This window comes from Vipera berus (assembly GCF_964194415.1).
Source record: "Vipera berus genome assembly, chromosome: 2".
NCBI classification, from domain to species: Eukaryota; Metazoa; Chordata; class Lepidosauria; order Squamata; family Viperidae; genus Vipera; species Vipera berus.
This window is the reverse complement of record NC_138203.1, coordinates 174,171,410-174,195,249: the sequence shown is the minus strand read 5'-3', so window position 1 is coordinate 174,195,249 and position 23,840 is coordinate 174,171,410. Positions and strand designations below refer to the sequence as shown.

The following is a 23,840-nucleotide window of genomic DNA, read 5'->3' as shown; positions in this document are numbered from 1 at the left end:
TACAAACTACTCATTCGTTGTTGACCAAAGGGAGAGATTTGCTTATTAACTGGGGAGTCTTCTGACCAGAATAATGATATAGAACAGGGATGGGTTGAATATTCTCCAACTTCTCTTGTATAAACATTGCTTTAGCATTTCAGCAGGGAGATGAATCCCAGAGTGTGCAAGCTTGCCTCAGAGGAGCTGATGTTTTTAGCATGTGGGGGCACATGTTTGTAAATGGAGATGCATGGAAATAAGTCCCATTAATTTCACTAGGGCTTGAATGAAGTTTCTTTGGAATATGCCCAGTGTTTGCAATTCGGATGGCCATTTGAGGTTCATCTCCTGTGATGGTGACATAATGTTTTTCTTTACTAATACTTGGTGCTAAGAGAGGAGGGGAAAAAACTGCAAGATCCACAACAGAAGGAAAATTGATGCAAACCAATTAAAGTTTAAAAAAAAGAAAGAAACCGCTCTTCCCTGCCCTGAAACAAAATCACAAGAATCCCACAATCAGCTACAAAAGTTTGCAGATGAAAGTAGAAAGAATTCTTGAAAATGATTATTATCTGATCTATAACTCATTTGCAAGGTACATACATCCCACTGGATTTTGAATAAGCCAATGCCACCCAGTTCATACTTCATACTAAGCCATAGAAGATTCAATCATAAATCATATGTTACGTTTTAACCCAGAGTGTACTAGCCAGTGTCTATCAAGATTTCTTGGCCTTATGGATATCATAGTATCCTCATGGATATCATAGTAAGCAATTGTGCTCAGTCAGGTTTCATCTATCTTCCTCACCCACCCCTCCTGCAGGCTACTAATTTATCCAAAAGTCATTTTAGCATCTGTTCTTTTCATATCTATTTCTCTTTGTCCGTGCCTTGTTCTCTCTATTTAAATCCAGTGTGTCTAGAACATCAAGTTTAAGTTTCTTTCCAGATTCTGATATTATTAAATCCCCTCTTTTTTCCCCCTTGAATCAAGATATATCTACTAATTATATTACTGTTTCCTCTTTCTATTCTGTATTAGAAACAGCAGCTAATTTACTCATTAGGAGTAAATATTTTTTCATTTCATTTTACTCCCTGTTCTGTTGGTAATGAAATACTAATTTTGGATTCCTTGGTCCTACCATTAAAACAAAGGCTGCAAGGGGAAAATGTTGTGCCAGCTGCAGGCTGGTTATTGACTGTTGGAGCTTCTGGAGTTGGTATGGTTTGTATTTGCTTCATTTAGCGTTCAGTTGCTTGTGCATCTAGGTCTGTGCCCACTTTTCCAGCCTCCAATCACCAGCTACCCATAACACAAAGCCAATTCCTTTACGTTAGGAAAAGGGGTATAAGTAGGAAGTCTTTGAGCTTCTCTAGGGTAAAAGTCCTGTTATACAATGACTATATGAGATACTGTAAATATTATGATAGATTCCCTGAGTTATTAAGAATAATCATTATGATTAAACTAAGGCTAATTTAGTTTAGATCTAAACTCAGATTAAACTAAACTCATGTGCAATAACATGTCCATGTTTCCATATTTATTCAATGAACCTAATTCTTGGAGCAAGGGCAAAAGCCAGCCACTGGCAAGGAAAGAAAACACTGCAGCACCCAGCTACTGGCCAATGTATGCAGTAAAATAAAACAGTAACTGAAGGTAACCCAAAACTCAGGATAGTGGAGGAAGAAACCTAGCATTTCTCACGAATCTAGGAACAGAATGCAGAGGCTTCTGGCTACTTTGGAGCTTGGAGATTCTCTATTCTCTCTCTTCTGGAAAGAAATACAGTTGGGGAAAATTTGAAGAAGAAACAAGGGCAGAGATGAAAGAGATAAGCACTTCTGTCATACTTCCTTTAAAACAAAAACATTGCGAACACATTCCTAAATGCATCCTTTCCAATTGCTTGCCAACTCCCTTGATTGCTTTCTCATCTTGCTTTTTTCAGTTGCGTCTCAGCTTGTGTGACTATTTGAGAAATAAGATGTGTTCGTACAGCAGTCTCTTCAACTCCCTGTCTCTCCTCATTGTGTTTTTTTTTTCATTTCATCCAGCTGTTTCAAACTTCTCAGATTTTTCTGCTCTGGGTTAAGTCAAACTAATTTTCTGTCAGCATAATGGAAGTCATAATGATTTGCTTTATAGATATATTGAAAGGATAACAGAAATTAGGACTTGCAGAAATATATTGAAAGACAAAGCATTAATAACTGTGTCCTAAAACATGGTAGCTCTGATTTAACTATTATTTTAGCAAAGGCTGAAAAATATACTTTCAGATGTATACATGTAAGATTTCAAATGTATGGTGAGCAAACTGACTCTCAGACCAGTTCCATTATTCATTTGGAGCATTTTGCTCCTTGTTTCAGTGACATTGTTAAAAAAAAGGCCTTGACGTCCCAAAGTGCAGCCTCCTGGGATCAGATCCTTGGTTCAGCCAGAGTAGAAGTCAGCCTCTGGTGGACCTAATAGTGAAAGTTTCAGAGGGACCAGCAGGCTCTCACTATGTGTGTGTGTGTGATCAGTTTATCCCATGTAGTGTTGATAGCAGATCCAGTTCCTGAGAACCAAGAAAAGTGACCCGTTGCAGCTCCTAGCCTATGCCAATATTTGTTTTACTGAAAAAATGAAGAAGGGATGGGGGGGGGGAATGTCCCAAAACTGTTTTCCTTTTCCTCTTCCATAGGATCTTTAATTCCAGTTGCTTCCGTGCAAAAGATACTGTAGATCCCAACAAACCCATTTTTTCCTCTTAAAATTCAAAACCTAATTTTCATCCAGGGCTTCTTCAATGGTCTCCCCATTTGCAATTTCTTCTTCACTGCTGTCAGAAGCACTTGCTCTGAGGTTGTGTCTTGCTGCAGGGTCTCGCTCCATATTGCAGCATGTTCTCACCTTGGCTGCTTGCTTCTTGGCAGGCTGCGTCACCTCAACGGAAAGACCATTATTGCTCAAATGCTGTTTGTTTGGACATTTGCTTAAGTGCTTGATGTTCTTTCCAAAAAAGCAGGGCATGTAGACAAAGGGGTCCGCTAGCAAGAAACGAGACCACTGCTTGCGTAATTCAGCCTTTACCTGCAAGGGGGGGAAGAGAAAAGATGATGGGATTGCAGCAGCATTTTCCCACTGTGTATCTTCTAAATAAGAGCCGTGGTGGCACAGTGGTTAGAATGCAGCATTGCAGGCTAATTCTGTCAACTGCCAGCAGTTTGATCCTGACCAGCTCAAGGTTGACTCAGCTTTCCATCCTTCTGAGGTGGGTAAAATGAGGACCCAGATTGTTGGGGGCAATATGCTGACTCCGTAAACCACTTAGAGAGGACTGTAAAGTACTGTGAAGCATTTAGATACAAGTCTAAATACTATCGCCATTGCTAATAGCAATATAGCTATTATATAGCATGGCTATTGGTGATTACTGAGTGACTGATTTCTGTCTCTCTACATCCAAATGTAAGTACATCCACCAGATCAAACAATCCCATATTCATCTGAATTGATCATATCTTTATTTTGTCTCAATAATTCTGCATGAAAAGTGAAAGGCATCTAACCAGTTAATATAGAAATGGGAATGGGAATGCATTCCCTCCCAACACCCCCAATATCACTGCAATCAATTTTACACCATTTTGCAAAGGGGCATGAAAAGTCACTGAAAAAATGGAAGGGGGGGAATTCTTGCATCTGCTCTCTCTCAATTTGGATTATATCTACTTCTCTCTTATTAGAGGAATGGGCAGCTCCAAACCTCTCTCCATAAACAGACTCCCTCCCAGGAAGGCTATGGGCTTATTGTGTGTGGCATGGTAGACTGTTCATCTTTTCTCAAATAAGTGGCCAACTTGCTGGGTCAAGCAGTGTCTTTTCAATTATTACTAGTAGTGTAATGGAAAAATGAATAATTCTTTAATCAATTTTTCCATAACTGAATGATCATCAGCCAGTATGTCCTGAGCAACTGAAGTGGGGACAGAGGGGTGAAGAATGAGAAATGAAAAAGATAATGTACCTCGCCATTATAAAAGCAATATAAAAGTGCTACAAGAAAACCCTGGAAGAGAAAGAGAAAATAAATTAGATTTGAGGAACATGTGCCAAAGTACAATTTGATTTGAAATTTATACAATCAGAGATACTTTTACAAAAAAAAACCAACTACCTGAAACATGAGCCATCATGCTGGCAAATTGAACATAAATGCAACTATCTTCCTCTTGCTCAAGAATTATTTTTGCCTCTTAACAATCATAAAAGTTTTGAACTGTATCCTTTCTGAGTAATCTACGTAAATTTACTTTGAACATTTTGCTGGAGCAAATGTCTGGCTTGCTATTTGAAACTACAATGGTTGATTCCAATAAAATATATTATTTCTCCCTAATCAGACTTTTTTTTAACATTGCAGGAAAGTTTGTAGTCTAAAGTTTACTACTTTACTACTTCCTGAACAGGAAAGCTTGTAATCTAAAGTTTAGGGCACATTACGTTTATGCCTGTAGAATTACATCTCCCTAGAATGTGGCTGTAGAATCTTGAAAGGTGAGCATTAAATTTAAGATTTTTTTCCAAAAGACCCATTCATTCTGCTCTCTCATTTATTATGCACATATTTTAAAATTGCCTTCTTAGAACTACCCATATTAGACTGATATAAATCTAATTTTGTTGTGTGGAATTTCTGTTGTTGGTTGAATTGTGTGGAATTCTAAGACTCAAATAGGTAGGTTTATGACATTTGAAAAACAACGCATCACTTCCAACAAGCATGGAACTGACTTCAAATGTCTCATTCTTTGGGTTTAACAGCCTTCCCAAAAAAAATTAAAATATATTGTAGTGCTAAATAATCAGACTCTAAAATCAGATTAGGGCAGGGAAATTATAGTAACAAATCTCTTGAAAATGTTCCTAATAATTAAAACTATTTCACTGAATTGTTTTAATCGAACTAAGTCTCCAATAGCAATCAAGTTAAATTTAAAAGAAATAAAAAATTAATATAAATACAAGCTAAGCCAAATACTGCACATACAATTTTTCTCCACTAGATTTTTATTCTTTTTTTGGAGGGGGGTAGCAATGATAAACTAGGTTTGATTTTTGTTGTTGCTTTTTGTCAGGTAAGTATCAAAGATTCAGTTTATTGAAGGCATTGCTAATTAAGAATTATCATTATACCTGTTAACCAGATCTGTTCCTCTGACTTGTGAGGAAAAGGAGAAAATTTTAATTTGGCAGCCACTACTGTACTTAAATATTGTTTCAAAAAGCTCAAGCCAATAATTGAAGTGACAATACTGAAAAATCATATTTGATTTGGAAAGAATTCTAGACAAATAATTTTATGGAATGCTAATATTCTTCAGATATGCTAGATATTTATTCAGTAGTAGAAGTTAAATGTTTTTATCAAATTGTATTTTAAAATATGTTTTAAATTATATTTTAAAGATTATTGTGTTATGCATCGTTTATTAATGATCTGTGATTATGGTTTTTGATATTTTTTTTCACATTTGCATCCTGTAAAGTTGATATTAATTTTTTTTAATACACTTCCATCACACTTACATGGAAAGAGCCGATGGTTAGCTGGATGAAGGTTTTGACATTCCTGGAGAATCCTTCAACATGATCATCCATGATGAAAGTAAAAACAGTCTCATGAATTCCAAGCAAAGGTATTAACACAAGAGTTGACCTTGCCAATCTTAAAATGAAAACAATCACCAACATGAATTAAATCCTTGAAATAAAACTCAGCAAGAAACACATAATGGAATTATGACAGTCAGTTCCTTGAGACATTGATTTGGGATTGGACTGAGATGTCTATGAGCATTAAGCATTCTTCCATGCTAAGACTGCAGCCCTGTGATTCTTGGAACAGCATCTGAGTGACTTTAGAACCCACTGATTTCTCCCTTCTACGGTCAGAGACAGGGCCTTCCTTAGTCTTGGAGAAGGAATCTGACATTGCATCCCCAAACTGGGACTTTGTGAAATTGGGAAAAAGCTTAAAAAGCTCTCCGAGGAAGCTAGTGAGACTTGAAGGAGACGACAAAGGGCTTGGGAAGTCAGTATATTTCCTTTTGGTAAGAGGAAGGATTTCTTTCTGTTTTAAAATACCAAGTAAAGAAAGAACAGTGAATATGGTCCTTCTCTTTCTGCCTTGATGATATTCAGTAGGTGTTAGAGATTAAACTTGATTTGGGTGACAATATTATATAATGGAGTAAAAGCACCTTTAAGGAGTTAAACGGTCTAAGGGTGTGGCTGTAATTATTCCACATAAAAGAGAGTTAGATGTTACACGTAGTTGCTCTTGTATATGTGTTTGATGTTAGTGTTTGGATACCTCTTGTTCTCTTGTTTGCTAACTTGATATTTATTCTCTCAAGAATCAACTGCTTGCTACAGTGTATATTGTTTTTGATATTGGTAAGCAGCTTTTGTATTTTGATACTATGTTTTTTATGGACTGACTTTTATGTGCATGATACTGGATTGATACTTGGACTATTTCTTACTGTGTTTCTTTTTGTTGTCTGAGTAAAAATAAGTTATAAAACTCGTGTTAGTGCATTACTGTTTGCCTAAAAGTCCCAGTACAACTTTCACTGTGTATTAATAATACTCTGTTAAACAAACCATTTTTTCAACAACATATTCTAACAGTAGGCATAGCTTTAGTGGCATATTCCAAGATTAGAATACTCCTACTTTTTCTTAGGGTTGTTCCTTAAACCTTAAACCATTTCTACTTTGATGTTCTTCCTGATGTATATTTACCAGGTTTACATTTTGGAATTGTGGATTTATTTATTTTTCTTTATTGCATTTTGCATTCTGTTCAAAGTTGTGAGATTCCATCCAACCTGCTATCCAAAATGAAACATGATTGATGGAGCATATTGTCCCATATTTCACATTAAAATTAGTATCCATTCTGTTGCACTTTCAATTTCTTTAAAAATGACACATTCTCCTTAAATAAACAGCAAAGATTCTTGTGGATCTTCAATGACAAATGCATTTAGCAAAGTAAATCAATGTTTCTCAATCTTGACAGCTTGAAGATGTGTAGATGTACATGGCTGGCTGGGGAATTCTGGGACTTGAAGTCTACACACCTAAAAGTTGCTAAGATTGAGAAACATTGATATAAATCTTTGCAGATTTTCATTTACATTATCAGGTGAATGAAATGTTAAACAAATATGTATTACGATGTCGGACAAATATATTGACTGCTGCGAATCAAATCCAGTGTGTATTTAAAAAAAATGGTACAGAAAATTATAAGAAATCAATATCTACCTGAACTTATAGTCACGGAAGGTCATCTGCTGGGCTTTAAGTTTGGAAAGTAACAGTTTCAGAATGTTCAGGAAGATGCAGAAATTAACCTTGGGGGAGGGGGGAAAATCACACATCTTAGTTGGTTTCTCCAAATACAATAAAGGTTTGTTTGTCTGCAAAATCATCTCTTACAGGGATTGCCTAGGGGCAAGACAACTGCAAGAAACACCTTTCAGACTGTTTTAAATAATTTTAATGTACTGTATAGAGACTCGGCTTTCAGGTATTTCCTATACAATGTTGTTGCTCTGTCCTGCTTGTTATTTGAAAGCTCAAAGCTTACTAATAGTAATTGGGGGAGGGGGAGGGGTAGTAGTGGACCAAAAGGAAGAGAAAAATGCTGAGGTTTAGCACTAGTGGTTAAGTGGCAGAAGAAATATATATATACAAAATATTCTTGAACATAAAGGATTTTTCAAGTGTTTATTGCCATAAAAACAAAAAATAAAGAATTTTTGACTTTTCTTACTAATTTAGAATGATGAAAGTAATTATTGGACACAGATCCCTCCTGGTAAATTGCTGCTTGGCAACTCTGGGCTACTGTTAAGGAGTAATTACACCTTTACTATGAAACAATATACAATATTTTCAAATACCTAGGGTCCTTTGAACTACATAATTGCTACATAAAAATTGATGGTGGACAACAGGAATTCTTCATGCCCTTGTTACATTGGAAAGGCAACTCTATATGAACTGAGGACCTGATGTTACTTATGATTTGTAATCAAGTTGTTTATAGATGTTGAACTCTAACCCACAGTTTGAAAGCTCTTGCTGCACCTCACTGATTTAAGTATTAATCCCAGCATACGGTAAAGATTTTTTCAATCTATGGGTCCCAACTAGATTGATTACAAGTCCCCATCATCTTTTTCCTTCTGCTATCTTTGCAGCTCCTTGAATTCTGTAAATGATTTAAGGTGCATATTTTGGCTTAAAAGCAATATTGTATTGTATTACTGTTCTGTACAACGGAAGAGTAAGCAATTTTACAATGATCCTTACAACAATGGAGAATAATATGGGTCCTCGAATGATCCACCAGACAGTCATGGTTTCATTTGTTGACCAGCATCTAGAAAACAAGTGAAAATTTATGTCATGTAATAACAAACAATAAACCATATTTGTTATTATTTTTTAAAAACTGTATAATTTAACTTGGTGAATTATAGAATTGTATCAAAAAGCATATGAAAAGTTTTAAAAGCTTCAAGAGAGAGCAGCAGAGCTGCTGTTATATGCAGGATCTCTCATCTCTCCCCCAAAACCTTATGCTTTGTTTTCTGGGAAAGTAATCCATTGTATGGATAATACACTTTTCCCCCACAGAGCCACCACAATTTAAAAGAAATTTAGCAATCCCTAACCCTTCCTTTTGAGATTCCTACAGAACTTCTGAAATTGTACTTATTTATTCATTGGAGAGGGATGAACCTAGGATTCAGAAATTATTATTCTGAATCTCTGAAGTCTGATTTGGAATGTGATAGCTACCCATCATTCTTCTGGTGAAAAGGAATATAATTTATGGATCAGAAGATCAATAGCAAGAGGAGCAGGAATCAGGAAATTCTTAAGACTCACCTGCATGGAGTTCTTCAAAACATTCAAAACCCAACAATGGACTGACCTCCCTTTCATAAGAATTGTTTGTGGCATAGAAATAAAAAGTGCCATCTAGATTTTTATACTACTAGGCTTCACAAGGATGAGGATATAAAGTTTATCTTTGGCACACTTTAGAGTCAAAACTTGGTCTCAATTCTGTAACACTTTAGAAATTAATAGTTCTTGATATGAAACTACAGGGATACTACTTTTTTCCACAGTCAACACTAACAGTTCTTGATTTCTAACAATCCACTGGAAGTTTTCAAGAAAAAGATTGGACAGTTGTTTGTCTGAAATACTATAGGGTTTCCTACCTGAGCAGGGATTTGGACTAGAAAACCTCCATGGTCCCTTCAAACTCTGTCATTCTGTTATTCTGTTAAATCCAAATACTCCCTTCCCTTTTTTAGCCTTTAAAAGAAAAATATCTCTCCAATGGTCTTGGCTGAAGCAGACTATAACACAATTTCTTATTTATAATGGGAATAGAGATTGCTTATGGAGGATTGAGTGAAGAAGAATGATATTTTTTTTAAAAAAAATCTTTGTTCTAATGGGTATTTCTTTAAGATCCCATGAATGCCTACTTAGAAATAAGCCCAATTAACTGCAACTGAGTCTACTTCCAGATAGGAACAGTACAGAATTACAACCTTACTTTCTTAGAAAAGGACATAAGCAGACAATCTTGTTTCTCTGGATGATACTGAATTGCAATTCCCCACATTTTTCACCATAACCCATATTTCCATGGGATGTTGGGAGTTGTTCACAATATCGGTAGGGGCAAAGGTTGTCTATCCCTGGAATCCAAAGTGGTTTAATATTAAGAATGAATAGCCTAAGAGCTGTTGGTTACATTCTTCTCTTCCTTTAAAACACTCAGAAGAGTATATATCAAACTCCCAGGACTGTTCCATTGAAACCAGGCCCCCTCAATGTCTACAAGCATCCTTACCATTCACAAGAATTATTTTATCATATTTGGTGTTCCAGCCCAATTCTGAGTATGGCCAAAGCCCAGATAGTCTGCTGTTAGGCTGAATAAATATGTATTGACTCTAATCTTAATGTCTTGCTATTTGCTTAGGATTATTCACAGCCTAAGGTACCCTTGTATCAGTGTTGTATACATCATTGTAATCTGATTTCTGTTCAGACATGATGAAATTTTCCATCCTTTCTTGACTTTCCTTCTTTTCTGTGCTTTTTCTCCTCTTTCAACGTAGAATAGTCCATAGAAGTGATTTTTGCTGTACCCTAACCTTTCTAGCTAGCATATTTTTAAAAGTTAAGATTATGCCCATGATCAAGAATGGGGGATTAAAACAGCTGTTTAGGAGGTTGCAAAAAGTTTCCTTATTGCCTAGCAATGCAGAACAAATGATTGGTCATCTTTAGTCTAAACATTCTGGGGAAATAAACAAAAGGCTCCTTTTTCTATTGGCACAAAAAAGGCAAGCAAAGAAACAATGAAACCAGTTACAGGAATATTTAAGACAGAAACTTACTCTCTTTGCTCCCAATGGTATTTTATTATTGCCCAAGGAACTACAAACAAAATTGGAAAACCTGAAAGGACAAACAGAGGTGGATATTATTGCATGACAAGGCTTAATATGGTTTCTGAGGGTATCAAATCCTTTGAGTTAAATGCTGTTCTTCTAGTTCAGTTGTTTTACTATTGCCGTCTTCTAAGTTTTCCCCCAAAACTTCACAGTCTAATATATTCAGTGTAAGAAGGATAGCTGATATGTAGGGATTATCACTGATTATGTGAATAAAGGAAAGCTAACAGTCTCAATAATTTTGTTTTCCTCAGAGCTTGTTCCTTGTAAAAATCTACTTTCTTCATTCAACAAATATGTTCATAGATATTTGCCTTCTGGTTTGTGTGTGTTTTGAAAATCGCCAAGCAAATAATGACAGCAGCAAACTCCAAGGACTGCATTTTTCTAATAATCTGATGTAAAAAATCAAGAACAAGTTGACTGAAAACTTCTCAACAGCAGGAACAGGGGTAATAAATCCCTGTTTATTCAAATAGGTGAACAGCCGGTTCTCTGTGTGGATGCTGCTTCCAGAAGTCCATTCTGGGCCTGGGCAACCAAAAATTAGCTACCAGTTCTTCCAAAGTGGTGCAAACCAGCTGAATCCCACCACTGAATAAATCAAAGACCATTCCATCTGAATAGCTGAACCAATCACAAAACTGACTGAAAGATATAAACCTATCAGTTTATAAATCAAGTCCGTCTCCTTGGAAAAGTCCAAGCTTACCCCATCCAATGAAGATGTATCTCAGCAGCTGATGTTTCTCAAACAGCACAGTAGCTACTAATAACCTGTGGAGGTAAATTCCTTCCACTAAAAGCCAGTAAAAATTTGCTCCAACAACATAATGCATGAAAAGGGGAGCCATCCTGCATAAGGTTAGTTTCTGCAAAGAAGAGACAAAAAGAAGAGTTAAAAACACTGTGCAGATCCCAGTAAGGGATTAATTTATTTTGGCCTTGAGTTTATTGGCTGCAGGAATGCATGCTACTTGCCTAGGAACAATATGATAGTAATTTACCCTTCATGCTCCAAGTCCATGGGGAAAAGAGTTGCTATTTTTTAGCAGGTCTATTGAAACCTCATTCAGAAATTTAATGTTTTAACTTTGTTCCTGTTTCTTTCTCCCTTCTTTTAAACTGCCTTGCTTTGGGATATCATGTTTTAATTTATTGTGTTAGTTTTTCCGGGAATTCACAAAACAGTAGCCCATAAATATTTCAAACAGACAAAAACAAATTTAATGTGCTTCCTGACCTTGCATTTGTACATCAATTGTTGTTGCTTAAAAATTAGCCACTAGTTCTCACAGGTGGTAAACAAGGGATGAGCATCATTTAAGCACCATGAATGAATTTAGCCAGAAAATTTAGCCCTGCAACTTTTATTGCTACTGAATTTAGAAAAGGATATATAGAAGAACAGACATCATTCTTTCAATCAGATATCATTTTGCTGCTTCAGTCAATTAATATTAACATTGAGAGTGCCTACTACAATACCTCTGGACTCAAGGAAAAAATCCATCCATTTTCATCAGCTGGCTTTTCTGACTCCGAAGAAATAAATTCATAAGTACTGCGGGTTATGCCGTCTTTTATTAGAACTCCTGCAGCTCGGAGGATGAATGAAGCAAAGAGATTCATATGGATGTAATTTCTTGTGCAATGCAGTTTCCTGAAGGGGAAGAGAAGAGAAGAGAAGAGAAGAGAAGAGAAGAGAAGAGAAGAGAAGAGAAGAGAAGAGAAGAGAAGAGAAGAGAAGAGAAGAGAAGAGAAGGGAAGGGAAGGGAAGGGAAGGGAAGGGAAGGGAAGGGAAGGGAAGGGAAGGGAAGGGAAGGAACAGGAGAGGAGAGGAGAAGAGAAGAGAGGAGAAGAGAAAGAAGAGGAGAGGAGAGGAGAGGAGAGGAGAGGAGAAGAGAGGAGAGGAGAAAGAAAAGGAGAGGAGAGGAGATGGGAGGGGAGAGGAGAAGAGGAGAGGAGAGGAGAGGAGAAAGAAGAGGAGAGGAGAAGAGAGGAGAAGAGAAAGAAGAGGAGAGGAGAGGAGAAGAGAAGAGAGGAGAAGAGAGGAGAAGAGAAAGAAAAGGAGAGGAGATGGGAGGGGAGAGGAGAAGGGGAGAGGAGAGGAGAGGAGAGGAGATGGGAGGAGAGGAGAGGAGAGGAGAGGAGAAAGAAGAGGAGAGGAGAGGAGAAGAGAGGAGAAGAGAGAGAAGAGAGGAGAAGTGAAAGAAAAGGAGAGGAGATGGGAGGGGAGGGAGAGGAGAAGAGGAGAGGAGAGGAGAGGAGGGGAGGGGAGGGGAGGAGAGGAGAAGAGAAGAGAAGAGAAGAGAAGAGAAGAGAAGAGAAGAGAAGAGAAGAGAAGAGAAGAGAAGAGAAGAGAAGAGAAAAGGAGAGGAGATGGGAGGGGAGGGGAGGGGAGAGGAGAGGAGAGGAGAGGAGAGGAGAGGAGAGGAGAAAGAAGAGAGGAGAAGAGAGGAGAAGAGAGAGAAGAGAGGAGAAGAGAAAGAAATGGAGAGGAGATGGGAGGGGAGAGGAGAGGAGAGGAGAGGAGAGGAGAGGAGAGGAGAGGAGAGGAGAGGAGAGGAGAGGAGAAAGAAGAGAGGAGAAGAGAGGAGAAGAGAGAGAAGAGAGGAGAAGAGAAAGAAATGGAGAGGAGATGGGAGGGGAGAGGAGAGGAGGAGAGGAGAGGAGAAAGAAGAGGAGAGGAGAGGAGAAGAGAGGAGAAGAGACAGAAGAGAGGAGAGGAGAGGAGAGGAGAGGTTATAAGAATACAACAAAGTTAGTTACACTCTTATTTGAAGAGAATACAGTATGTTCTTTTCGTGATGTGACTGGGAAATTATACTCTTCTTTGGGGATGAGGGTGGCCTGATCATGAAGGGTTCACTGGACTGTTTGCTTAGCTAGTTATGTGGCAGGTAAAACTGCATACGAAGCTACACAGATGTCTTTCCTGAAAATGCAAATTCCTGGCGTTTGACCATGTTTCATTGAGTCCCAGCCAGCTTTTGCTGCGTTTGGTGTAGGAGCTTTTATTCCCCCAATGTTGTGTTCTCCCAACATAATCAGTTTTTCCCAGTTGCTGCACAAAGTCACTTCTGTTCAAAAGTTCCATTACAAAGAATCCCGTAGTACACCATTCCCTCCATATGATGATCAGATCTTGAAAGGATGTACAGGTAGTCCTTGACTTACAAGACAGTTCGAAGTTACAACGGCACTGAAAAAACTGACTTATGACCATTTTCCCTACTTATGATCACTGCAGCATCCCCCATGGTCATGTGATTTACACTTGGATGTTTGACAACTGGTTCATATTTATGATGGTTGCAGTCTCCTGGGGTCATGTGACCACCTTTTGTGACCTTACCAACTACGTCCATGGGAAAGCCAGATTCACTTAACAACTGTGTTACTAATTCAGTGATTCACTGAACAAATGTGGAAAGAAAGGTCGTAAAATGGGGCAAAACTCACTTAACTATTGTCTCATTTAGCAACAGAAAATTTGGGCTCATTTGCAGTCATATGTTGAGGACTATTTGTACTCAGATGTTCATAATCCTGTCCCTGCCTGGTCAAACATTTTTCCATTGAATTCCTCTCTTGTATGCTCCCAATACAGCATGGACTGTGAGTGTTCAAACATTTTAAAAGGGGAAAAAAATGAAATCATCATTTCAAAAAGCTCAGACTTTTAGGACTACTTGAGAACTCCTATCATAATATAATCACATTAATATTCCTGTGTTTGACAAGTGAACAGCTCTTCTTTTCAACAAAACCAGATTCCAGAGGTCAATTAAGACAAATTAATGTACTGTGTGGTGGAAGAGTCCTTGTAGAGGAATAGTTCAAATATAATTTGCTAGACAGTCAGTGACTTTGTTGTGCATCTCCTTCATGTTCTCAGAGCCTGTGTTATCTTATGAACAGCTAGAATAATTGTTGATTTAAAACAAAAGAATTATTATTTGTAAGATGTTTATGTACTGGAAAATGTTCTTCTAGTCTGAAGAGAGCAAATGAAAAGATAGCTGTTTAGCTGAGAGTATCATAATGTCGATGATTGCGATCAAGAGTGTCAACGTTGCAGTATTTTAAAATTCTAATTCTTTAAAATTCTAATTTTTAAAAAAGAAATACATGTAGCTACATAAAGTTGTGCAGGACTGAGCAAAAACAGAGCAACAAGTGTTGCAGCTGGAATCAAAGTCATCGCCCCTCACCCGTCACCACCCTCATTCCAAAAGTTCATAAGAGTGCAGTAATATTAAACATTAATTTGTGCCTTGGTTCTGGATCTTTTCATTTTAAGATTAGCCCAACTCAGAGGAAAAAATTGACACAATGAAATTGAAGCCTGGTCTAGTACTAAAAGTTAATGTGATGCTAAATACTAAAAAAAAAAAGATTTTTAGATTTTTGTGAAAATATCCTTATATAACTTCATATTATAAAATGCAACTATGTAGATTTTAATCTGAGAATATTCTTACCGTACCCATGACATGTTTACAATCAATAGCTATGATTTCTATAAGTACTACTTACATGTCACTGAAAAAGGAAATTGTGTAAAAGAGAACAGAAATTAGGCAATAGTCTGGGATGAAGGTTAATCCACAAGGAATTGGCCTAATTAGAACTCAAGGGGAGTTATGTTGATTATAAATGATCCACAAGGAATTGGCATATTTTGAAAAGCATCAGTGAAACAGATACAACCAAATGTGCATAAATTGTAGATCATATAAAGTTTATCTTGCTTCTGCATATTAGAAGAAGTCTCCTTATTTGTCCGCTATCTAACCACGGATCATAAATAATCATGACAAGACAGCCCACGTCCTTCCAAATACTTGGCCTTTTTAATTGAAATGATTGCTGTCATCTTCATGAATTATGTAGGCATGTTTATATAATAAACTTTGGAATAAATTACAGTTTTCACAAAAACTTTAAAATGATTACAAAAAAAGAAAAGCCCCAACTCTCACACAACATTGAAGAACAAAGCAAAGTACAAAGTACTCAGAAATACTGTAAGCATTGGAGAAAAGTAGAAGATTCAGTTCCATGGCATATTTTTATTAAACCACACCTGTACAAAGTTGTGTCATATGTGAGCCAGTTTGGTGTAATGATTAAAGGCACTAGGCTAGAAACATGGAAGCCATGTGTCTTAGGCACAAAGCCAGCTGCATGACCTTGGGCCAGTTTCTCTCCTCCAGATCCTGGAAAAAGGCAAGAGCAAACTACTTCCAAAATACCGCAATGAAAACCGCGGGGACATTTCTAGGCTCAAAGGTATCAAAACAAACCAATCCCCACGTGGAACTATTAAGATTTCTTCTTATTTTTCCTCTTCTTTCTTTCCTATTCTCCAGTCTATACACTCCGTTACATTAAGTGACCTCTCATTAAAATCTTTGCTACAATTTTAGCTTGTATCAGCTTATTAATGTTACTCTTATATTAGGTACCTATTACTGTACTTCCACAAGGTTCATAACTGATATGATGTAGCGTACTTCAAACACAACACGAATCCTGAGGCTTTGATGGCTTTGTGAAACCTACTCAACACATTACTGTAATATTTAGCACAGTCAAAGTTCATTTAAAAAAATGTTCTTGCCATCAAGTAAGCACATTAAAACTTTTAGGCGAACTTCTGCTGATTATTCTACTTTCTCAAGCTCAGTAGCTGTTCTATTCCATTGCTTTTATGTGTGAACATAAAGTCATCCAATGTGAATTACAACAGAGCTGAACCAAGTGCACGAGGGTCAGGATGTTTTATAATTCTGTTCAGTCAAAATGATTTGAGAGAATTTGGATTCTCTCCCTTCCCTTCCTCTCTTTACAATCTGTACTGTCCTATTTTTGGTAGTAAAATTTTAATTGTAATTTAGGAATCCTATTGTTCCATTTACATATGGATTTTACTAACAATCTTCCCTCTTGCGGTGAGCTTGTTCACTTGCATTTAAAATGTCTGTTTGAATAACTGATAACTAAGCTGAGCTGGGTAAGACTATTCCATTCTAGCTCATCAAACCTGAAAAATATGTGGGGCTGGCTTGGTAGTAAATATGTGTTTACAGTAATAGAAATAGCCCTTAGACTTATATAGCACCCCATAGAGCTTTAGCACATTCTCTGGGTGATTTACAATGTTAGCGTATTGCCCTCAACAATCTGGGTCCTCATTTCACCAGCCTTGGAAGGATGGAAGGCTGAGTCAACCTTGAGCCCCAACAGGATCAAACTCCAGGCTTAGCCTGCAATACTGCATTCTAACCACTGCACCACCAGGGTAAACAAACTAACTAACTAACTAACTAACTAACTAACTAACTAACTAACTAACTAACTAACTAACTAACTAACTACTGGATGCAGTGATTCCTTAGCATTTCCTTTAATTTCAATGTTGATTCTCTATGGCTGATATTTCTAAACTAGTCACAATTGTCACAGACTTACCTGAGGAAGGATGATTTAATTCTGATGTAAATACTTTAGGCCAAAACTTTTTTGGATGATAGGATAAATATGCCAGGATAAGATGCATTTCAAATATTTTCAATATTTGATATGTTATCGACAGTCATCAAAAACAATTATTTTCCTAAGGCATGAGATATGAAAAACACTATTTTCATTGTTCAAGTAGTCTATAATTTTGTGATTCATGCCTCAGATACTTTCCAAATTCTTTCTGAAAGGTTTCCTCATCTATTTTTCCTTTATTAATATCTAATATGGCCCTTGTAGAAAGACATTTTTTAGCTCTTTGTATATTTCATAATCTGTGATCAAGAGAAATCCTTTGGGAAGGTCTGACATCATCTCCTTCTCTGTTCTAACATATGCCACAATAAGATGATGCATAAATCAAATAAATAAAATATTCTAATGAATAGTTTAAACAGACCATATTCTACTGAAAAAAAAATGTTATACTGACCTAAATAACAGCAGTATGAAGAGTGCTAAGACAAGGGAAACAAGAGAAATAGAATATCCCACAGTAGAAAGTTTTTCAAACACCATAAACAATGTAAGGTCTCCTGCCTGGAAGCAACAAAGAAACAACATAGTTAATGCAGTCAACTTTCTTGGGGGGGGGGGGAATAGATCCAACAATGTCAGATATATGTGCTGAGTTCCCAAAACAGCTAGTGCTATGTTGACACATACACCTGACTGTAAACTTTTAGGCATCCCTGATCAAACTACATGAGTGAGAACCGTCACTCATACCCTGGTCATCCATCCATCCATCCATCCATCCATCCATCCATTCATTTATCAAAATTCTTAACTTTCAAGCTCCCTCATAGAGGGAGTACAGTAATTCACATGGCTATAATTCACTCTACATGGTGCCCTTTCCTTGAAGATCACTCAAAAACTTCAGCTGCAATACCTCTGGTTTATTACCCTTATTGTAAATCACTTTGAGTCCATTTCTGTTTCATTCTCTGACCCTCTATCTTTTTTAATTCTTGGGGCTTTTCTCTTAACAGGATTTTTTTTTAAAAAAAGAAGTTAATCAGAGGTATCATATTAAGAAACAAATCTGATAGTCTGATGCTACAAACAAGCAGGTAACTGCCCACTTCCTGCCATATTTATTATCTTAGAGAAACACTTAGCAGCCAGTGCTTGAAACAGAATGCAGTATTTGATTATTGCTTCTCCACTTTGGAGCTGCTTATGTGCTCCAAAGTGCCAGGCCAGAGGAAACTCAAAAACAGGAGCTTAATAAATTAAAACAATTAATCTTTATGAGGGCCAAAACCATTGCAAACATAAGTTAAAGTAACCCAAGTATAATCCGGAAAAATATAATAACATTTTAATAGTTTAACGTACGGTATGCTTCTATTAACAAAACTGGATAGGATGCAGTTTTATGGCTAAGGCACAAAAACCTAGCAATTAAAAACGTGATTTTAGAATGTCTGTCATTTAACAAAACTTTAGGAGGCCTAGGCATTCTTTCCATTCAAGGGCAAATTAATTGAAAATGCAGTTGCACATATAATGTATGCTTTACAAAAACATGTCCTGGGGTTTCAGGTTCACCAGAGGAATGAGGACATTGTTTGAGCACTAGAGGGATTCCATTATATCTGCTATTTATAACTGCAGTGGAGAAGGCAATAAAATGTGGTGTGCAAAAAAAATCTATAATGGGTGTCAGTAAGAACCCTCTCTCTCTCTCTCTCTCTCTCTCTCTCTCTCTCTCTCTCTCTCTCTCTCTCTCTCTCTCTCTCTCTCTCTCTCTCTCTCTCTCTCTCTCTCTCTCTCTCTGTTTCTATGGGTATGTGTGTGCTTCTTTCTGTATGTGTGTTAGAGAAATTTGTTTATTTTGTTTTATTAGCCAAACCTCCATTCTGTATTGACTTCCCATCTTGATTTATATAGGGCCATTGTGGAAAATAGATCATATGTGCTATCTAATCACTGTGCATGTACCTGAATGTTGAAAACCCTACCTATATTTTGTACCTGGGAGCCATAATGTTGTTAAAACTATACTTCTGAACTCATCTTGTAAAAAATCACTACAAGTTAGGGTTCTTTGGAGTACAGAAGCCCAGTATGTAAATTCTCAAAGGAGGCTGTATAGTCAATAAGGAAACTAAAGCAAATCTGGACTCTTGCTGAGTGTACTTATGGCTTGTCTCTCAGATTAGTTTGATGTGTTCTCTGTGTTTCTTTTGAATAAACTCTGTAGTCTGGAATCCCAAAAGAGAGAGGGAGGGGGACTTCCTCCAGTCTAAATCATGCTAACTCTCTTTTCTAAAACAAATGCTACCTATTTTCATGCAAAGTAAGTTGCATCATAGGTGAGCTGTAATCACAGTACCAAATAAGAATAATAGACTAATAGAGCTGGAAGGAGCCTTGGAGGTCTTCTAGTCCAGGCCTGCCAAACTGCCGTCCTGAAGGCCAGATGCGTCATGCCGAAACCCCGCCCACCCCATTGCCAGCAATGGGGAAAAAGTCCCAATAAGTTGTGCGATGTCACATGACATCACGAGTTTGACATGCCTGTTCTAGTCCAACCCCCCCTGCTCAAGTAGGAGACCCTATATCATTCAGACAAATGGTTGTCTAGTCTCATTTGTCTGAAAAAGTATAGTCTGCTGCTTGAACAGGGGGCTGGACTAGAAGATCTCCAAGGTCCCTTCCTACTCTATTATTCTATGTTCTATGTTCTAATCTAGGACAGGAATGAGAGCTGCAGAAGACAATCCTTTTCCTCCAGTGATGGAGCAAGCTATTCCATTGGTTAATTGCTCTTACTGTTAGGAAATTTCTCCTTAGTTCTAGGTTGCTTCTCTCCTTGGTTTCTTTCCAACCATTGTTTCTTATCTTGCCTTTTGGTGCTTTGGAAAATAGTTTGACCTCCTCGTTTTGGTAGGATATTAGAACAGTGCTATCATATCCCTCCCAGTCCTTCTTTTCATTAGACTAGACATCCCCAATTCCTTGTATGTTTTAGCCTCCAGCCCCCTAACCATTTTTTGTTGCTCTTCTCTGCACTCTTTCCAGAGTCTCAACATCTTTTTCACAATATGATGACCAAAACTGGATGGAATATTTCAAGTGTGATCTTACTAAGGCTTTGTAAAGCAGTACTAGAACTTTGCTTGATCTTGATTCTATATTAATTCTTTATTAAGGCAGCCTAGGACTGCATTGGCTTTTGGGGATGCTGCCATACACTCTTAGCCCACATTTAAGCAATTGTCCACTAGGACACCAAGATCCCACAGTGCAGTTATTGGCATTAAGCCAAGTTTCACTTAGCCTATACTCAGTAGGCCAAAAGAGATTTCCTGAGAAAATGGTGAATGCATCTTCCATAAAAGATGAGCTTGCTCACTTTTGCTTCGAAATTATTCTCCTCGAGGCATTCTGAACGGTTACTCCAAACTTCTGTTGTGTTTTCGATGTTTTGCCAAATCCCTTGGTCCAAGCAGACTCTGTATACTTTCCTTGTGCTTCCTAAAAGTAAACAGACACAAGCTCAAAGGTCAAGCCACACATTTCATTTTTCAGCCGTGGTTTATTGCTGTCATCCTTTCATTGCATGCCTAGAAAGCCCAAAAAAAGGAGACTTGGCTTAGTGTAGGCAGCTCTTTGTAATGTCTGTTTATTTGGGAGGTAACTGTAGAAAGCTTAATATTTCTCAGTGGATTAACACTGTCAATCCTGCATAATTCCCTATTTTTAAATCTTTTTACAAGCCTAAACCCATGGGATAAGACCATATTTCTTTAAATAGCTTTTGTCATGCTTTAAATGAATTGCGCTTGAGGTTACAAAGCATTAATTAATTCAACATAATTAGGGTCTTTTTGTATTGGAAATAGATCTCTGGTCAAATGTGTCTCTCCATCTCTACTGTCTTTTGATATAAGGTCCATGGGTATTTAAGTCATCCATCTTTCTTTAATTTCAAATGTGTCTCTTTCCTAAACACAGCTGATCGTGAGCAGTTTTTGCCAAAAACAATTATATTTGAAGAGACATGAACACTTTTTTCTGTTTTCCATGGTTTTTAGATTGCTCCATATTGTTTCCCACAGTTGATGTCACAATCATTTTGTGATGATCATGCTTATACAAACTGATCTTTCATTTAGCCACCAGGTCTTTCTAGTTCTGCTACTTATGTTCCCTTTGACTAGAAATAAAAAATGTGAACATATCAATCTTGTATTCTACTTCCTATATGGTTATGATAAGCATTAGCTAATACCATAAGGAAATCACTCCAGATTTGCCATGTGAAGTATTCAGAACTACTGGTAACTATAGTGAGAACTTTGCACCAGCATAGATGTGAAAATGTAATAATAAAATGCCATACCATATCTTTGCACCTGCTAAGAAATGACATAATTATTCCTATTGCAAAACTTATGGGTACAGTGCTTCCAAAGACTGCTAACTTTCACTCAATTTTGCTAACATGACTAGTGGTGAAAGATGATGGGAACTGCAGTTCAGGACATGTGGAAAGTCAGGGGTGCCCCATACGAAATTTATGAACTTGAACGTTCAGCTTTAGGGACTGTGGCAAATGTAGGAAGATAATGAAGTTCCAGATTTTAGTACCACTGCTTTTATAATTGCTATACTCTGTACTGATGACAGAAGAATCAGATTATAATTCAGATTTTTCTCCAAAAGCTACTAGATACTATTAGAACAGAAGAACTTCATTTTAGATCATGTTATGCCCAATCTAAAACTCCAAGAGGGAAGGACAATCATATAGCGTATTACAATTTAGCAGTTTCCAAGTTTACATTACCACTTTTAAGCCACGGTAAATAAGATGGACAAGCAACAGAGATATTTCCTGGTGGCGAATGAGGCCAGCAAGCAAACTGGTCAAAACTTCCATTACAGTATATTCCTGTGAAGGAGAAGGAAAGAGAGAATATTTTTGAAGGTTAACTAAAGTTTACAAGTAATTGATCACCAAGGAATGCAATATGTCTAAACTAAGCTCTGCAGTGATTACATTTGCAATACGGTAACTTTGTATATTTGTTACTTAGTGACCATATAAAATTATGATTTGTAACCAAGTTACCTTTCTGAAAACAGATTTAAATAGTATCTTAAGCGCACTTAGTTGCCAACTTATTTTTCTTTCATAAACCAAACAGATATTGTTGTGACCAGCCAATTTTTAACTTAAGTAATCTCACTTTTTATTTCTTCATCATAAACTTACTCTGCTGCTGTTTTCAACATTAACATTGCACCTTGTTGCAAACCAACTTGGTTGGCTGAGATTCCAGATAGATAGAAATGGTAATTTGGTTTGGGACACTTAGCTTATTAAACTAACAGTATCAAGACCAATCAAAATACAAGCTGTCAGATTGTAACCATGACAAATAAATTTAAAAGGCATGGGAGTGTAAATATAAAGTAAATGTCTAGCCCCCATTCTATGCTTTACCTCTCTTTGTCTTTTCTTTATCCTTTTTTGTCTTTATGTACATGTTGAATGTTGCGTTGTTTTTTTTTTTTAAACCTAACCATCCCTTTTTATATATGCACTTTTTGCTTTGTTTTTCATTTTCAGAATTTCTCTGGTCACATGCTAAAAGGAAATACAATATGGTGAACCAGAGAAAGTAATTCAAATTGATCTCTAGAGGCCAAAAGGTTAGTCAGAAAGTTTAAAAATGAGTAACAATCAGCATTTAGCTAAGTCAGACAGATAATATTTCAGCTAATTATCATCTTTACCAGATCACAACTTCATGTTATATGTCAGTAGAATATAAAGTAGGTTATCAAGAGAGGAAACAAAGAGAGGAATCAGAAAAGGTTGAAAACATGAAAGCAGCAACAGCAGCTTTTTTTTTTTACTCCTAGCAACCAGATAGATAAATTTTGTCCATGACAATCTATCCCTAACTTTGATCTTTCAGGTCTTCCAAAATTGCACTCATAGACACTGTAATTAAATCCATTCACCATTCATCCTCTCTTTCCTCCCAGTATTAGACTTTTTCCAGATAGCTGGATTTTCTAAGTAAGTAGACTGCTTATTTTCCCATTTTATTAGGACTATTCTGTAGCAGCTTCTTAAATTCATTATTATGTTGTATGAAATAGCCTCTAATAAAAGCTTTACTTGCATCCTAGCCATTCTTGGGAATTGAAGGGGAACTCATTAAATTTGCAGATGACACCAAACTGACAGGAGTAGCCAACATCCCAGAAGACAAACTCGGGATCCAAATGGATCCTGACAAACTCGAGCAATGGGCCCTATCCAACAAAATGAGTTTCAAAGTGGAGAAAAGCAAAGTTTTACATTTAGGCAGGAAAAATCAAAGGTACAAGTACAGATTGGGTGGGACCTGGCTCAAAAACAGTAACTGTGAGAGGGACCTTGGAGTTCTAGTGGACGATCACTTGACTATGATCCAGCAGTGTGCAGCAGCAACCAAAAAAGTGAATACAATCCTGGGTTGTATAAACAGAGGCATGGAATCAAGAACACATGAAGTATTAGTACCGCTTTATAAAACTCTAGTAAGACCACACCTGGAATACTGCAAGCAATTTTGGTCACCATATCACAAAAATATGTTGAGAGTTTGGGAAAAATTCAGAGAAGAGCAACTAAGATGATCAAAGGCCTGGAGACTAAAACATACAAAGAACAGCTGTGGGACTTGGGTTGCCTAGTCTAAAGAAAAGAAGAAATAAGGGAGACATGATATCAGTATTCC

At 37.0% G+C, this 23,840-nt stretch overlaps 1 protein-coding gene across 1 annotated transcript in view; it reads right to left on the bottom strand.

The window, feature by feature from the left end:
- Positions 1-2,024: 2,024 nt before the first annotated feature.
- The window catches only part of GLP2R (glucagon like peptide 2 receptor), a gene marked incomplete at its 5' end in the record, with an annotated part of 39,856 nt that continues 18,040 nt past the window's right edge, over positions 2,025-23,840 (bottom strand). The window contains 11 exons of the mRNA XM_081319012.1: positions 2,025-3,079; positions 4,017-4,058; positions 5,579-5,717; positions 7,328-7,416; positions 8,381-8,450; positions 9,648-9,792; positions 11,270-11,429; positions 12,046-12,220; positions 17,522-17,628; positions 20,456-20,577; positions 21,893-21,997. Of these exons, the coding sequence (XP_081175138.1) occupies positions 2,771-3,079; positions 4,017-4,058; positions 5,579-5,717; positions 7,328-7,416; positions 8,381-8,450; positions 9,648-9,792; positions 11,270-11,429; positions 12,046-12,220; positions 17,522-17,628; positions 20,456-20,577; positions 21,893-21,997 (1,463 nt within the window). The remainder of the gene's footprint in view (positions 3,080-4,016; positions 4,059-5,578; positions 5,718-7,327; positions 7,417-8,380; positions 8,451-9,647; positions 9,793-11,269; positions 11,430-12,045; positions 12,221-17,521; positions 17,629-20,455; positions 20,578-21,892; positions 21,998-23,840) is intronic.